The sequence below is a fragment of the Trematomus bernacchii genome, unplaced genomic scaffold (assembly GCF_902827165.1).
Source record: "Trematomus bernacchii unplaced genomic scaffold, fTreBer1.1, whole genome shotgun sequence".
NCBI lineage: Eukaryota > Metazoa > Chordata > Actinopteri > Perciformes > Nototheniidae > Trematomus > Trematomus bernacchii.
In genome coordinates, this window is record NW_022987707.1 from 63,484 (window position 1) to 82,459 (window position 18,976).

At 41.2% G+C, this 18,976-nt stretch overlaps 1 protein-coding gene across 1 annotated transcript; it reads right to left on the bottom strand.

Annotated features, from left to right (window-relative positions):
- Positions 1 to 4,058: 4,058 nt before the first annotated feature.
- LOC117490894 (protein phosphatase 1 regulatory subunit 3C-B-like) lies at positions 4,059 to 7,268 on the bottom strand. Its single transcript, XM_034140674.1, has 2 exons — positions 7,125 to 7,268; positions 4,059 to 5,968 (listed from the first exon to the last, which is right to left on the bottom strand). The coding sequence occupies exons 1-2, from the start codon at positions 7,136 to 7,138 to the stop codon at positions 4,960 to 4,962; spliced, it is 1,023 nt and encodes a 340-aa protein (XP_033996565.1). The 5' UTR covers positions 7,139 to 7,268; the 3' UTR covers positions 4,059 to 4,959.
- Positions 7,269 to 18,976: the final 11,708 nt, after the last annotated feature.

Below are 18,976 nucleotides of genomic sequence, written 5' to 3' on the forward strand. Positions count from 1 at the left end.
TCAGAATACTGAAATCTGTATTTTTTTAAATGTCTTTTTCCTTCTAATTTCTTATTATTTACATTGCTTTTAAAATCGTTCTGTGTGACACGAAAAAAATGGCGAAATCGTGTTGGTGAACACGAATCAATAGATTAATTTCGTGACTATAACACAAAATGCCGTGAGACTGTTGGCTCACGCTAGTCACCCTTTCCCCGAAATGAACTTGCAGCTGTCCTTATCTGAGTAGACTAGCTATATTTAGCATTTATTTTTCTGGCTTTTGCTTCTTTTTGACAACGTTTTATGCCACATTCTTAGTTTTTCAAAACATGGAGACACAAAATACTTCCTACTTTGAATGATTTTAGGGATAGGCCTACTGACACATTTTGCAAGGGTTACAAGTTCCCTTTTTAATGTTTTAGCATACTGTTTAACTCCATACCGTTTCAAAACAAATGAAATGTCTTACTTTTGCATTCATGTGTTTTCTTTTCACTTTATTAATTATCCTCATTGTACATATAGCCAGTAATGAATCAAAAGGCTGTAGCTGTAAAAGAGCAGCGCATTTCAATAAATAGTGACCAAAAGTTGACTTTTAGTAACCTGTTTAAATCTCAGAGGCTTGTTTTTGTGACCTTACCATCATTGCATCCTCATTGCATCACTTCAGTCCAATATTCCTCCGCCTTCATTAATGTTTGACATAGTTCAAAGGACGTTCTTAAATAAATGCAAACAGATTCGGGACAGAACGGGTAGAGAGGTATCTGATCAATACCAGTGATACTCAGTGATGCTGAAATGTTCATCAGCAGGAGAGGACTCTTTAAAGTAGAGACACTACATGCTGATATACACCTGAACATCAGCAGGAGAGGACTCTTTAAAGTAGAGACACTACATACTGATATACACCTGAACATCAGCAGGAGAGGACTCTTTAAAGTAGAGACACTACATACTGATATACACCTGAACATCAGCAGGAGAGGACTCTTTAAAGTAGAGACACCACATACTGATATACACCCAGAACATCAGCAGGAGAGGACTCTTTAAAGTAGAGACACTACATACTGATATACACCTGAACATCAGCAGGAGAGGACTCTTTAAAGTAGAGACACTACATACTGATATACACCTGATCATCAGCAGGAGAGGACTCTTTAAAGTAGAGACACTACATACTGATATACACCTGATCATCAGCAGGAGAGGACTCTTTAAAGTAGAGACACTACATACTGATATACACCTGAATATCAGCAGGAAAGGACTCTTTAAAGTAGAGACACTACATACTGATATACACCTGAACATCAGCAGGAGAGGACTCTTTAAAGTAGAGACACTACATACTGATATACACCTGAACATCAGCAGGAGAGGACTCTTTAAAGTAGAGACACTACATACTGATATACACCTGAACATCAGCAGGAGAGGACTCTTTAAAGTAGAGACACTACATACTGATATACACCTGAACATCAGCAGGAGAGGACTCTTTAAAGTAGAGACACTACATACTGATATACACCTGACCATCAGCAGGAGAGGACTCTTTAAAGTAGAGACACTACATACTGATATACACCTGAACATCAGCAGGAGAGGACTCTTTAAAGTAGAGACACTACATACTGATATACACCTGAACATCAGCAGGAGAGGACTCTTTAAAGTAGAGACACTACATACTGATATCCACCTGACCATCAGCAGGAGAGGACTCTTTAAAGTAGAGACACTACATACTGATATACACCTGAACATCAGCAGGAGAGGACTCTTTAAAGTAGAGACACTACATACTGATATACACCTGAACATCAGCAGGAGAGGACTCTTTAAAGTAGAGACACTACATACTGATATCTGAACATCAGCAGGAGAGGTCTATTTAAAGTAGAGACACTACATACTGATATACACCTGAACATCAGCAGGAGAGGACTCTTTAAAGTAGAGACACTACATACTGATATCTGAACATCAGCAGGAGAGGACTCTTTAAAGCAAGCGTGTAAATATGACTTGGTATTTCCTCCATTCTTGCTCACATACCTTTTGATTTGACCAACAAAAAAAAAACAGAGAAAGGAAATCAGAGTTCACCATGTAGAAAATCAGAGAGACAATGAATGTTTCTGTAAAAACGGATTCCTACCTACGTCAGCAAAGGGCAGGGAGAACAGAAAGATGGAGGTTTTGGAGAGGATGAGGACGGTTACGCTGATCCATCAGGAAATTACAGGTAAAATAGGAATGTGGGTCCATCAGGTGCAGATGAACTGGAGCCGGAGGGCAGGTGGAGTTCAGGATCTTTGAAGCTGATATGAGATCAGTTCTTATATTCTCCACCGTACACCGAGAACTGGTCCGATTCACACTTTTGCAGATCTAACTGGACTCAGTGTAGATTAGCCAACAAACTCTTACAAAATGAAAAGCTTGTGCATGTTACAAAATAACTTTTTACCGGCACACATACAAGTATTTGGGTCATCTATACATGTAATATGTATAGATGACCCAAATATGTATGTTCATTTAATTCATTTCTTATTTTAAAAGTTACTTAACTGTATATTTATTTATTTGTTTATTCCACACATGGCAGTTCTTTTAAAACAAAACATGTACACTTATACTAGTTTTTTTATATATATATATATATATATATATATATATATATAGCGCAAGGTGGAGAAGAAAATCTTATTTGACCTGCCCCTTCTTAGAAAGGTGAGGTTAGGGTTTTTAAGGTAACCCTTAAAAATGAAATAACCATTAAAAAGTCAAATAAAAGCAATATTCTTTCAGTCACAGTTGCTTACAAATACTGAAACATAAAACCAGAACACAATCAAAAGTAAACTAATTACGCTTTCTTTATACATTTTCTTGAACATAAAAATGTTCTTACAGCCCTTTAAATCATTCGGCAAAGAATTCCACTTCTTTACACAAACTACAGAGATATCATTTCAATGTTATCTTTCATTTTATCTTACATTTTATTCATCTTTAATCTTGTGTGAATCTGTGCTGTCCTGTTTTTCACCGTGTTGCTGTTTCAATCTGCATTTCCCCACAGGGATCAGTAAAGGTCCATCTGATCTTATCTTGTGTTCACTATCTTATGTTTCTTCCATTTCAAGGCAGCCATGATCTCTTTCAGAAACATAAACACAGCTGAAGTGTCGTGCTGACATGGGGCCTCAGTTAAACACCACGTAGACCCATGGAAATGTAATGTCATGGTTGTTGTCGGTGATTTGAGCAAAAGATATATGAGAGAAATACCACTAAGCCTGTATTTAAAGAGTTAACACGCTGATAGAGCGGCTGCAGAAGGCCATCCCGCTCGAGCCGGAGGTCTTTCCTGCTCGCATGCCAAAGGAAGGAGAAAGCATTCCTCCTGCAGAATATGAACACACGCACAATTGAAAAGAGTCTGCAGGAAGAGAGTGAAAACGCTCCAGGCACTTGTTCTGTTTTCATTCCAAGTGAACAATAAACGGAGGGTTTTGCATTATTTTGATAACCGTTGGACTGTGCTGTAAAGTCTGTCGAGTTTGAATGATGATTTATTTCAGGGTTTGACAAGTCATACATTCCACATGCATCATGAGGTAGATTGTGTGCGCACCCTGGATCTGCATGTAGAATTTGATATTGCATCAGTTTCTACATGTCTTAATGTCCTGTTGGTGACTCTTGCATGCACTGTGTATACCTTTTTATGGAACTGCTTTTGCTTACAAATATCACTTATGTAAGTTTAATGGACCTTATACAACTTCTTGCATGAGTTATGGCTCAAAAATACCTGTTGTGTTTTGGGTAATGGTGGAGGAACTTCTTTTATTTGGCATTCAGACGATTGGTATTCGTTATTAAAACCTTGGGAAGGCCTTGTAGAAGAAGTAAGGGGAATAAAATAAGGTTAATCAAATATCTATACAAATTGAAGCATTTGTAATACCTTGACCATGAAAATAGCCTCTTAAATGTGTGCACAAACTATGATAACAATAAGAAAAAGATCAGGAGGCACATTTAGATCAAGTATAGACATTTTATTTCTGAAAGGGAAATACTTTACAAACATTTTCAAGTGAAACAAAATGCTGGGCGCAGACAGACCCTTCTTCACAGAGAACCGATTGTTTTCAAGATAAAGATACACCTCATTTCCAGCCACACATACTGTACACTCATCACACATCTTAAAAACTCTCAAATATAAACATCCCATCACTCCTTTTTCAAAACTTACTTTAACCCATCCATCTTCCAAGGACGAGACAACCAATCACGTGCATCGTCTCTTTTGATAGCAGCTCTCAATAACCAAAATATTACATCATCCCAACGACATTTCTCATCATACATGTACAATTCACAGGGAGGGAAAGAAAGGGCTGCATGGCTCAACATTTATTTTAAATAAGGCCCTTTTGAGTTTAATTATTCTCTCATTTGAAGTTGCAAAGGTTTAGTGTCTTCCATTAGCAATGAATCAGCTGTGTTTCATTTAGTAGAGAACCATTCTGTCGCCATGTACTTCCCCTTCAATATGAAGGACTTAATCATGTTGATTTCTACTTCTTCAGTTTACGGAAATCAAATTGAGAGGATCATCTCAATCAGTGCATATTTAACCATTAAATCTGGCCCCCCAAAGGGGACTCTAACTCTCGTTATGGGCTGTACACATCGTCTGCATTTTAGTGGGCAGGCAGGCACTCTGAGAAGGCACATTAACATTATACAAACATTTCCACATGAATCCTTGCTCTCTGAGTCCACGTTACAGCGAGAAGCAGGTCAGTTGTTCTGTTCTGTGTTTGCTTCAGTTCAGTTTCTGGCTGAGAGCCGCTCACAGCTTGGACTCGCACCGAATGCCCCCGTTTCTTATCTTATTCCAATGTCATTTCAGCAAACAAGAGTCATGTTTCACCAATAAGGCACGGCGCTATCTATCCGACCCCAGCTCTGCCAGCCGGGGAAAAGTCCAGTGGACATGCGGGGGCTTCCAAACTGATCAAACTCCATCTCAAGAACCTTTACCCCTTTGTTTTCGCAGGGTTTCCTCTGCTCCAGAGACGTTTGTGGCGGTGTCAGAACATTTAGATCCACTCCGTTCCAGCCGACGTGCTTCAGGATGTAGTTCTTGCAGTCGTTATTGTCCCAGAAGGTCCGCTCCTGGGTTGTGAAGCAGATGCAGAACTCCACGCGGTTTTGCGGCGGGATTTGGGCGGGCAGATCCAGGACGAAGGCGAAGGTGTCGGAGTCGTGGCAGCTGTACACGTTGTTCATGAAGGAGCACTCGACGTCGGTGAAACTGACCCACGAGTCGTATGTTGCTCGAAGCTTCACCTTCTTCTCGAAGCCCATGTTTCGGACCTTTATGGTGCCGGTGAGCGAGCGTTCCTGCAGCGAACAGTTCTCCAAACACACAGAGTTGGCAATCAGCCGGTTCCTGAAGTCCAGGTAGTCGGCGGACGGTTGTTTAAAGTCCAGCACCAGGTTTTGCACCGAGTTAATCTTTAGGTCCATGGTTGCCGCTTCCAAGTCGAACATGTCGAACTGGAGCTCCTCTGCGATGCTTTTACTTCGTTTCTGGTACGGCTCGTCGTCGAACTTGGAGAAGACGTGGATGGCTGTGAGAGACATTCCTTTAGTGTCGGCGAACACCACCTTCTTCTTCTTGCAGGCGTTGTCGTTTCCGCTCCATCCCATGCAGTTTACGTCGTCCATGGCCCTCTGCTGGCTGCTGAGGCAGGGACGAAGAGGTTTGAAAAGCTGCTGATTGTTGGACGACTGCTTCACCCGGTTCTTGGTCCTCTGAAGGTCCTCGTAGGAGCTGAGGAAACCCCGGAGAGGAGGCGGAGAGTGGCTCATGTAGAATCTCATTGGCATCACAGGACCAGGCATCGCTGACGGACTGAAGGACCGGAGCACACTGAGGGAGGAGGCGTGTCGGGAGAGGAAATGGCAGAAGGAGGCTGTGACGTAGAGATGCAAGATGACGAGAGCATGCAGAGTAGAGAGAGGATGAAGAGCGATGTTCTGAAGACAGTACAGAGAGAGATGAGAGAGAGCCTGTGAGCGATGCGATGAGGAGAGAAGAGATGACGATGAAGAGAGAGAGATGAGAGAGAGAGGTAGAGAGAGAGACCGGAGAGAGAGAGAGAGAGGAGATGAGAGATGCGAGTTCTGTTTTTTGAGCAGAGAGCAGAATTTTTTTTTTTTTTTTTTTTTGAGATGAGCCGAGGCAGAGAGGCAGAGAGAGCAGGCAGAGAGTCAGAACAATGGCTTTCACTTTAAGCACTTCAAAATGTCTGCTCTGATTTTTAAACTAAAACACCATACTTTGGTACTTTCTGCACAGTGACAAGATCTACAAAAGTAAACACTCTTGCCTTTTCTAGAGTTGCGAAGAAGTACTCAGATTCATTGAATTAAGTAAAAGTAGAAGTAATTAGATCTTGTACTTGAGTCAAAGTATAAGTACTTAAAACTTGTACTTGAGTTAAAGTAGAAGTACTCGGATCTTGTACTTGAGTAAAAGTGGAAGTACTCAGATCTTGTAATTCAGTAAAAGTAGAAGTACTCAGATCTTGTAATTCAGTAAAAGTAGAAGTACTCAGATCTTGTAATTCAGTAAAAGTAGAAGTACTCAGATCTTGTAATTCAGTAAAAGTAGAACCAGAATGTGGGGATACTGAGTTACAAGTAAAAGTCCCGCATTCAAAATGTTACTTAAGTGAAAAGTAAGAAAGTATAAGCATATAAAAATACTTTAAGTTACACAAGTAAAAGTAACTAGTAACTAAACATTTAAAATAAATGTAGTGGAGTAAAAAGTACAATAGGCCTATGTGCTTACAGATGAGTGGATTAAAAGCATAAATTAGCATACTGTGAGAATACTGAAGTAAAGTAGAAGTTCCTCAAAAAGTACAGAACTCCTCAGAGTACATGTACTTAGTTATATTATATCACAGATCATGGCTTTTAAATTAAATTAAACTGTGCTTTCAATCGTCTGCGAAGTAAAAGTACTTCATGTTAAATCAGCAACACATGTCACAAATCAAACTGCTTCTGGTCCTTACCTTGCAGCACTCATGGAAGAAATAAAGTTAGCGGTTCCAGTAAAAGTCTTCTTGATTCTAACAGAGCATACCACCGCCTCCTCTCTCTTCCTGCCTGCCTGCCTTTGTGCTGGGGTTGCTCAGCACTCGGGGATTTCTACTGCCTCACAGAGGACATTTGCATATGCAATCATCTGGTCTCTTAAACAGCCAATGAGAAGTGGGTGGAGTTCACCAGCAGCCAATCAGCAGGAGCTTTGTTTGGCTGCCGGCCAGCTGGTAGGGGTGTGTCGCCGCATGGCCTCATTGAATGCTGAATCCTGCTGTTTCTCAGCTGTTTTCTGAGGGCCATGATGGACCCCTGCTGGTGGGGGGGGGGGGGATTCCCACAGGAAGTCACTGTGTCGCACTTTGGAGAGAGTCAAAATGTGATTCATTATGTGACATATTTTTTATATATTTGTATATATCTGAGACCTATAATATATGCCTACAAATAGTATAATAGGAGAGATTTAAATAATTTGAGTTCTGCTAATATAATATAATATCCACTTTAAAATACAATACACTAGTTAGCCAAATACTCATTGTCCTAAGTGTTTTATTTTATTTATTTTTTAGCTTTTATGGCTTTTTGTATAGTTACATTTGGTGTAAATACTTGTCTTTAGCATCCTTTTTTAATGCTAAATTGTTTCTTAAAAATTCTTGTTTTCTATTATCCTTATATAATTTATTTTTGTTTCTACTTTGCAACTTTCAACTCTCAAAATTGCATTCCAAGATAATATAGATATATATATATACATCTATTTCGGTAAATATTCTTTGTTATTTAATTGTTCATTGTAGCGGCAAAAACATTAGGAAGTAAGACAGAAAATTCACTCAAAATGTAAAATGCTATGGGTTCTGCTTATATAATGGCATTTTTTAGATGTAAGCTTTGAAAGGGAGTCTTGAAATTGCATTCCAAGAGAATATACAGTAGATCGAGGCAGTTTACTGAACATTAGGGTGTAAAACTGCTGTTGGGGCAATGATCCAAGTTCTAGGCAAGATATCCTTTAAAGAGCAATGGTTTCCCTTTTACTGCCCTGCTGCCTTATAGCTGGTAACACAAACATGTACACTCTCTAGTGCACCAATCCCAGTAGTCACAATGGATACCTTGTCTTTTACCTGCAAACCAAATCTACCTACAGTTACAAATACATGACCTGAACCCGAACCTTGTTGTTCTTCACCACAGATCTTTTTTAACCACTTCATTATGACACCCGATGCTTTGTCTTTTTAATCCCATCCTGCTTAGGTGCTGTTTACACGAGACTTTAATAATTAGATTAAAACACATGTATATCCTGAAGGTGTAAAGTCCAACATATGACCAAAGGTTGAAATGTTCTTGGCGTTTTTGGTGTCCTCTTGGTCAAAGTGGTTTTGTCCTGCGTACATGTTGACAGGCAGGCTATTTATATAAACCTCATTGATTTTCTTTTAAGCGGTGGGTTAAACATTATCCTGGAAGAGTCAGAAACTTTATTTGGAGGCCGAGCAGGAAAGTGTTTTAAACAACCGACAGAAATGAGTGAATCAAATGGTCTATAAAACAGTCTCTGTCTGATGTGAGAAGCTTTGATTGATCTGTGAGAAAGCTGTTTGCCATCAGGTCAAAGTGTTAAATGCAAAATGACGACCCCTCCCACCTTGAGGTTAAATCAAAGAACTGTGCCAAGTGGAAAAAATCGTTTTATCACAAACCCTAAAAGCTGCTGTGTCGTTTATTGCACGTCAAACCAAAAAATATTCCAAAATTAGGATTATTTTAGTAAAAGATAAGATCTGTGTCTTCAGGATGGAGATGGTAATGGCTGGGAGCTGCTCAGTCAAAACGTTTGAGAGAAACCCTTCATCAGATACAGTGTGATGCTAATGAGGCTAACGACAGTCGTCCAATCAAAACAAAGTTTATTTGTATCACAAAACACCTCTGTCTCAGTGGGATTTACAGATCAACAAACAGCCCACAGTGTTGAGAGATAAATAAAACTACAAGAAAATAACAAAAAACAAGATTGAATGTAGATTGCAACAAAAGACAATAAAAACAATAAATAAAATACCATAAAATGTAGGACTCAGGAGGACAAACATAGGGTAAACTTAAACCATCTTTGACTATAGGCTTTATTAAAAAGGAAAGTCTTCAACAAGCTCTTAAAGGTTTAGACACTGTCTGCCTCCGTGATGAAAACAGGAAGTAGTATCCAGAGAAAAGGAGATCAGAGGCCTGTACTACGAAGCTGGTTCAACCTAACCTGGATATGTTTGAGTTAGCCGGTTGGCCCAATCCAAAACATACGCGCTCTCGCTAAGCTGTACTACGACGCTGGTTATCAAGTGGATCGCTCAAGCCGCCGTGTGCTATCTAGTTAGGTGCGCGTTCACATGAAAGGGGTGGTATTTGGAGCATTCGACCAATCTCAAACACGGACAAGCGTACTGACAGCGCAGCGTCATACTTCCTGAATGAAAAGTGAACTCTAATATTAGTCAAATATGAAGAAGTTAAACTTTAAACATCCATGACTTAAACACTTTATCCAGGATCAAAGCCACATAGCTGCACCTGCAAGGTGAATACAGCTGGTAACAGAAAAAGTGTTTGAATGCGTACATTAACAGGTTTATGATATCACTACCCCGTCCAAGACACGATCTGACTTTAATTACATTTGACTCGAGTGTTTCGTCAACTGAATGTGTTGCTTAAAATAATACTTCTGCATACAGTATGTGACACTGTGAGTGTTGCACGGCCAGATACGGCTCAGCTGACTCAGATAAGGAAATATATGATACATTATGATGTGATATGATATGAATGATAAGGGAACACATCTACGTCTGCACTCACAGTGCCGCGGACTGTACTTAATGTTACTCTGATCCGGTTACTTATGTTGTGGCAGATATTTAAGTAAGCTTTCTTAACGCTAATATTATAATAGTCAGATTGCTCTGAAGATGGGAGGGGATATTCTATTAATGTTCACGTTCACACAGTCAGGTGATTTTTGCCGGCCGTCTTTCCTGCAACGGCAGTTTTTCTGTATTTCCTCTATCCTGTAATATGACTTGATCGCTTTAAACTCCGCACACTGAGCTCTGATTGGTCAGCAGGCGGTGCTTTCACTGAGTTGATCTCTTAGCCTGCAACCTAACCTCCTCCCGAGGAGGTTAGCCGCTCAGCATAAGTTACCATGGAGATCTAGCCCGCTAAAAAGAGCACCAGCGTCGTAGGACCGGAAAGCCCGAGTTTTCCCTGAAGTCAGCCGCTAAGAGAAAATCCAGCTTCGTAGTGCAGGCCTCTGGTAGGATGGCGCCTGACCGTTTACACCTGTCAAAGTAAACAGATGTAATGTTAAAGTCCAAGTAGTGATTGTAGTCGCTGTAGAAATAATGATGCAAGTCAAATGCAGGAATCCACGATGATTAGGGCCACATGCGGAAAAAAATGGACCAAAAGTTAAAAGATATTCTAACTTTTGTGAGAAATTCTGTAGGAATGAGATACTTAAATACATAAAACATTGAATAACATACTTACAAATACAAACACCATGTCAATTGAAATACTGAATAATATGAATTTATACTGTAAAGCCTCAGTCTGTCTGTTTCAGGATTATCTTCATTTCTTTTAATCGTTTTCTAAGTTATTGCTTTCCGATTCTGTGCAGCCCTGCAGGTCAGAGGTCATCTCCGAAGGGTTTTCCCCTCTCATGCTCAGGCAGACTTTAGACCCCGAGTACGGAGCATGTCACTTTTACATGCTCATAAAGACAACAGACCATCATTTATCACCCCCAAAATCAATCTCAACAAATTCAACCTCAATGACAGATGGCGTAAAAGTCAACAAACATTTCCAAACACTGATAACAGGTTTCTAAGAAGTGGAAATAGGTAAATATTATGGTTTATAAAGAAAGTATATTATACAGTTCCCATTAGAGAGTTTACCTATTTCACCTCCAACTCTCACATGCGATCTCATTCTGTTTTTTTGACATATCTGCTGTTGATTTGGTGTTAAAGCTTTGCAATACTCAGTGTTTACTTTAACTATCATGCCGTGTGCAGGTGATCATTCAGGAGTCCGATTTCAAACAAAGGTTAAGCACACTGACGGCAAACTGATGCAACACACGAGCACATTGGTATAGATGATTATAGATACATGATTGAAGGAGGAAGATTACAACTACTGTGTGCAGATGTTACACCACAGCTGGTTGCATCTGGGCAGAAATAGTGTTTCTTATGACCAAGAGAAACTGTAAGGATTCATAAATAAGTTCATGCATGCCGTCTGTCCTTTAACTTCTGGCCTATCTGTGATTCTCCAGAACACACAGACCCTCAGTCTGCTCCTCAGAATCTGCTTTTTTTAGAAACTCAGTGTTCATTAAAGAGAAATTAGTCCACCACTAAACCTATTTATTTTAGCAGGGGTGAGAGGGGTTCATGTCCCAGCGTGCCCCGGGGCCAAAGGCAGGTAAACAGTCAATACGGACCACCATGTCACCACAGATATGATTACACTGATACCAAATCTAACATTAACAATGGATATGAACAAAAGCCAGAAAGCACACGATTAACATGGACATGTTCAGACTTTGCATCGCCCTCTTCCAGCTGAATTTCACCGACCGTTATCAGCTCATATGTTTGCTTGAGTAAATATTGCTAAATCCGAAACCGATAAAGGGACGATAAACTGGAAAGAAAAGCAGAATTTAGCAATAAGATCAACTGTTGAGTAATTATTTACAAGGTTACATCATTGCGGCCTTTATTAAAACAAGCAAAAACTATTTTTGATCTTGAAAAATAACTAAATCTACTCAATTTCTGTGTTTGCTTTAATGGTTTTTATTATATATCCTCATTGATTTGTAATTACTTGACTCATGCAGTTTAGATTAGATTAGATTCAACTTTATTGTCATTGTGCAAAGTACAGGTACAAGCCAATGAAATGCAAGATGTGCTATATATAAATGAAAGCAAGGTGCATATTATAAATACTGACAATACAGGGAGCATTGAATGAGGATAACATCTAGAATATACAGATGTAAGTATTGACAGAATATTAACAGAGTATTAACAGAGTGCAATTGCCGATGGTATGTACAAACAGTAATATTATAAGAAGAAAAAAAATGGTTGTTTGAACAGTAACACGATTGTGTAAATAACATGTCCATTAAGTTTAATCAGTGCAGTTGAGTGCAGGTGAGTGCAATGATGCTAGTGAGTAATGGAGAGGAGTTCAGCAGAGTCACAGCCTCGGGGAAGAAGCTCTTCCTGTGCCTGGAGGTACGGGAACGGAGGCATCTGTAACGCCTGCCGGATGGAAGGAGGGTGAACAGTCTGTTGTTGGGGTGCGAAGCATCCTTGATGATGTTCCTGGATTTGCCCAGACAGCGTTTGAGGAAAATGTTCTTAATGGTGGGTAACTGGGTGCCGGTGATCCGTTGGGCAGTTTTTACTACCCGTTGGAGTGATTTCTGGTCTGAGGCGGAGCAGTTGCCATATCACACTATGATGCAGTTAGTGAGAATGCTCTCAATGGTACAACGGTAGAAGTCCACCAGGATCCTGGGACCAAGGTGGGCTTTCTTAAGGCCCCGTAGAAAGTAGCTGCGCCTTTTTGACCAGGATTGAGGAGTTCAGAGACCAAGTGAGGTCGTCGGAGATGTGAATGCCAAGGAACTTGAAGCTGGACACACGTTCCACTGCAACTCCGTTGATGCAGATGGGGGTGTGTGCATGGCTCCTGTCCCGCCTGAAGTCCACGATGATCTCCTTGGTCTTCTTGGTGTTAAAAGCCAGGTTGTTGTCAGCACATCACGAGGCCAGGCGCTGTACCTCATCCCTGTAGGCCGTTTCGTCGTCACCTCTGATCAGGCCTAGCACCGTGGTGTCGTCTGCAAACTTTATTATGGTGTTAGAATCATAAACAGCAGCGCAGTCATGGGTGAACAGGGAGTACAGGAGAGGGCTCAACACGCAGCCTTGTGGCACGCCGGTGTTCAAGGTAGCAGTGGAGGAGGAGAGGCTGTCTAACTTCACAGACTGGGGTCTGTTAGTCAGAAAGTCCAGCATCCAGTTAAAGAGTGATGTGTTGATACCAAGCTGGCGAAGCTTGGAGATCAGCTTGGAGGGGATCACAGTGTTGAATGCTGAACTGAAATCTATGAACAGCATTCTGACGTAAGATTTGGGGCTATCCAGGTGGGTCAGGGTAGAGTGGAGTGCCGTGGAGATGGCGTCCTCTGTTGACTGTTGCAGCGGTAGGCAAACTGGTATGGGTCCAGTGTAGCAGGCAGACAGGATTTCAGGTACGAGAGAACCAGTCTCTCGAAGCACTTAGCGATGATGGGGGTGAGTGCAACGGGACGGAAGTCATTAAGAGCCGTAGCAGTTGAGAGCTTCGGCACTGGCACGATGGTGGCGGTCTTGAAGATGCTGGGAACAACTGCTTGGGCCAGGGGCAGGTTGAAAATGTTTCACACGTTTGATGACCGGGTTGTATTTAGGGAGCAGGAACAGAGAGAGATGGTCCGACTGTCCGAGGTGAGGGAGTGGTGTGGCTTTGTAAGCGTCAGCCACACTGTAAACATGATCCAACGTTTTTTGTCCCCTTGTGGTGCAGGAGACATTCTGATGAAACTTTGGTAAACCAGATCGTAAGGTGCAGTGATTAAAATCCCCAATGACAATAAAGGTCCCATCCGGGTGCATGGTTAGCAGTTTGTTAATAGCAGCACACAGTTCTTTCATAGCTACTTCAGCATTAGCATCCGGAGGGACATAAACAGCAGCAGCAACAATGCAAGTAAACTCACATGGTAGGTAGAAGGGCCTGCACTTAATAATCAGGAACTCCAGATCAGCAGAACAGTGGGTATCAACATTGACAGAGTCCGTACACCATGAATTGTTCACATAAATGCACACTCCTCCACATCTGCTTTTACCTGTAGCTGCTGCTACTCTGTCTGCCCTGAAGACAGTGCGTCCCTGTAGGTCCACCACGCCGTTAGGAACAATGCTGCTGAGCCATGTTTCTGAGAAAAACATGAGACTACAGTCCATAAGCCTTCTTTGTGTGAGGGTCCAGATCTTGAGTTCGTCCAGCTGGTTCGCCAGAGACCGTACATTGGCGAGGAAAATGCTCGGGAGTGCTTGCCGGTGTGGATTTAATCTTAGCTTAGCATGCAGACCTCCGTGTTTCCCCCGTCTTTGTTTACGATCTCGACGCCGGCGCCGGGAACTTCCGGTCGGATGGATTGCTCCGCGGCTCCCCGGTGGTTTTACCAACTCCGGTGGTAGCTCGCCGAAGTTGAATTGATAGTCCAAACTATGTTGACACATCGATGATTTATATCCAGAAGTGACTGTCTGCTGTATGAGTAGTTCGCCCAGCTGAATCGAGTGAACACACACAAGATAATTAGGTACAAAAGCACTATTTTGCTAAAACTAGTCAGACACTGAGCCTCACGATGCACACGCGCCGCCGCCATGCCAAGTTTGAAGTTGTCAACGATATTCAAAACCCAGAAGACTGGAAAGCAGTTATAACATTTAGTTTTTTGACCAGATCAAGGACTTAAAGGTAGTATATTTAAAGTGGACCTATCATGCTATATTATAATAATATAGTGTAGGACCATACCTATATAAGGCATATTTATACTTTTTTTTTTTCAAAATACCAAACAGATCATGCATTTTAGCCATGCCTCATTTTGCTCAATTTGACATTTTTTAGATCTGTTTTAGCAAGGGCTGATTCTGTGAGAACAGCACCATCTACTGGCCTGGCATATGTACTGCAACGTCTCCAGGCCTTTCGAACGGCAATGCCGTGGTTGTCTCCTCCTGATTGGTGGAGTTGGCCCAATAGCCGTAGCGCCACTGTTAAAAAAGTGTTCAAATCTGGATCAGTTTTTATCAGATCCGTTGCAGCCCCTTTTTTAGAGATTTGGGTATGGAGGAAAATAGAGAGGGTTGTGTTTTCTGACACTTGGTGAGTTCCCTGGAACACCGGGGACACATATTCATGTATAAAAGACGTACAAAAGTGCATTTTGCATGATAGGTCCCCTTTAAGATGTATTGCAAACAAATGGTTGCTTGTTATAATCGCTTGTAAATTTAAATCCACAAATATTCCAAAACACATGGTTTCTGTAGCTTTTAGTAAACGCTGCGCATGTTTCCTCAAGTTGCTGAATGTTTTCTAAATGCTGCATGTATTGTCAAGTTGCTGGAGATCTTTCTTCATGAGTACAGGAACATTTCTTTTTTATCTGCATCCTTTCTGAAGCTGCAGCGTGTCTCTCCTGATGGAAGAGTTTTAGGCCGTTTCTGCTCGTTTGCTCCTGTTGGCCTCAGTATGTTCTCCTTATGATCACAACCAAGTGCAGATATTAATAATTGTTGGTTACATTTCTCTGCAGTTGACACTGTATTATATGCAAAAGAAGCCATAATTGAAAATGCACTACTAAATGCACAAGGATCACTCAACATAAAGCAGATAAAATGCAACACATGATAGTTTGAGTTGTTTAAAAAACGTTAAGACTATTTTGGCATCGTAGAGTAAAGCCTCTTGACACATGGTAACCTTCTCAGTGTGTTATAATGTCAGCATTAGATCAGGAAGCTCACATATCTACAGACCGAGAGTGAGAGGGACCTGGTGTCTGGCTCTGGGAGGTTTTTGTCTGCCAGTTGGTGCTATTACAGTTCACGTAGCGACCTCTCTTTGACCTGCAGAGGAAGAGGATCAGGAGAGGCCATCGGACGCTTTGATTGGCCGGCAGCTGTCACAAGGCCTCTCTTGAGATGTTGACAGCTGTGAGGATATTAATGACAAATTCAGTGAGGTCCAGCAGAGCTCAGAGTGTAAAGTCAGGCATACCTGTGTGATAGCCAGAGTGCAAATACTCCTGATGCCCTCCATGTTTTATAACGCTTCATCTTCATTCATACAGTTCGTTAAATGAGAGTACTCGAGTCAATGGTCAAAGTCAAACTGTTGGGTAAAGGTGGATTATGACAATATCATTGGCCGTTACATGAACTGCCGGAAACGCGGTACAACAGCCCAAAAACCTTTCCATAAAGACAAAGGTGCTGCAACTTCAGAAACGAGGCATATATGAATACACAAGTGTGCCAAAACACATGAAGAAACATCTTCCCCAACTTGTCAGGATTGATGGAAAATGTGATATTAGTGGTCTTGATATTGGTGCAGGCAAAACAGCTAGCAACCCCCTCCCTACAAATTTGCTAAAATGGAGCCCCTCGTTCTGGTTTCACCTACAGGTCTGACATTTGGTAGGTATAAGCCTCTTGGCGTCTTATCTTAAATCGAACAGGAAGTCAGCCATTGTTGTTGGAAACTTACCTAAAATGTTTTATGGTCTTATTTTAACAATGTGGTCACATGACTCCTTCTGATGTTACTGCAGATCTGCTGTAAGCTAGCTAGCTAACGTAGCTAACCTAGTCATTTCAGATATACTGACAATCACTTACAGTTATGAGACGACTAACTCTGAGACAGAGACAGTTGTTCAGCTTTATAATCCTGAACGTCACCAAGCAATATGTGTATATTTTAAATATGACAAGCATAAATGACACACCAATAACCCCAACAGGAGCACACATTGAGGAAGTGCCATGGATTGGCTGAAAATGTATTTGGCTGCAGAATCCAGTATTAAAGTTCATGATTGATATTAAATCAGACTAAAGGGGATAAAGTCTGATATTTTTACTCAATGTTTTATGTCAATGTTTGCTGACAACTCACTTTTGATCGATGTGTGAACAACAGTTTATTTACTTTTCTGTCTTTTTATTTTTATTATAATTAACCATTTCCTAGGCTACTTTTGACTTCAGATTTCCTTAGGGACCGTCTTCTACTTTACCTACCCTGACTTTATTTTCAGTTTGGTTTCTTTCTTTCCGACCAATTCTCTATCTTTCAGAGTTATTGCAAACATGATACAATTACATTTGACGTTAGATTACATGACATGAAATGTAGCTGATGCTTTTATCCAAAGCAACTTACAATAAGTGCAATAAACCATATAGATACAAATTCAGAACAACATGAAAAATGCAGGTACATTTGCTACAAATAAGCCAAACCATTGTAGGTGCTGATGCATTCATTTCAAATGGGCTAAACCCTTTAAGGGCTATTTATGGCCAAGTTACAAGTGAATAAAGGGGGTCAGAAGATGTGAATACCCCACTGGTGAATTTAATAAAGAAGGTTGCTAACGTGTCTAAGTGAGACGACTAAACGTCATCACACCCAACATTAGCCACCATTAGCTTAGCGGTGGTGACGTGAAGTCATGTGACCGTGCTGTAGTTCCTTTATAGCCCAACATTAACCGCCATTAGCTTAGCGGTGGTGACGTGAAGTCATGTGACCGTGCTGTAATTCCTTTACAGCCCGACATTAGCTGCCTTTAGCTTAGCGGTGGTGAAGTGAAGTCATGTGACCGTGCTGTAGTACCTTTAAAGCCTGACATTAGCTGCCTTTAGCTTAGCGGTGGTGAAGTCATGTGACCGTGCTGTAGTTTCCTAAGGGGAGCTTGCTCCACCATTTTAGGGCCAGAATAGCAAACAGGTGTATTTTTGTTGAAGGGTACTTCGGTCCATCTTGCGGACAAAGGATGTAGGAAGGACCGACCGGATCTCTCTACACATCAAGGTAGCTTTAGGATTACTTTCAAACGTTATAGGGTTACTGAGGAGTTGCTTCATTTATAGGGTTACTGAGGAGTTGCTTCATTTATAGGGTTACTGAGGAGTTGCTTCATTTATAGGGTTATTCAAGGATAAGGGTTATGATGGTCTTTAGTACTTGCTATGAAGACATAGGCCTACAGTAGATCGGCATTGAGGTTGCTCTTACAAAAACGTTTCGCTAAGTGATAAAATATACCAAGTGTTGAAATGACATACCAAAAATATACATCTATTTCAAATGTCCTGGGGTCAGTTTGTCCGAGATACCACGGCACTCTTTGAACAATGCAGCGTGTCATCACATTATGTAACACTCCTCCAGAAATAGAAACAGATTTTGGAGCAGAGTTCGAGCCGGGAGGAAGATTGAACGGGTCGGATGGCAACACACTCGACATCGGAGGGAAACGAGGTGATCACTGTGATTCAGATGACAGAGATACTGCAGGAGGATGTAACGAAACCTCCAGGGAAAGAGAAGACACAGGATTAAATATAATTGTATTAGAGAGTGTTAATGTTATTGGCACCTGAGTACATGCCCTTATAGCAAGTAATACCAGACAGATTTGAGTCTGCACCAGTGGAAGTATGTTTAGCCAAACTCATGTGTTTGGTATTTAAGTGACGAATGATAAGAGGAAACCTTAGACGATAATGAAATATAGAGGCGTAGTAACAGCAAGGTTAACACAAGCTGATGAGATTTTAACGTTTTGTTCTATCACATAAGATACGTCAGTTATACCCCACTGGTGGATTTAAAAACGGAGGTTAATAACTGTCTAAATGAGACGACTAAACGTCACCATGCCCAACATTAGCCACCTTTAGCTTAGCAGTGGTGACGTGTAGTCATGTGACCGTGCTGTAGTTCCTTTATAGCCCAACATTAGCCACCTTTAGCTTAGCGGTGGTGACGTGAAATCATGTGACCGTGCTGTAGTTCCTTTATAGCCCAACATTAGCCTCCTTTAGCTTAGCGGTGGTGACGT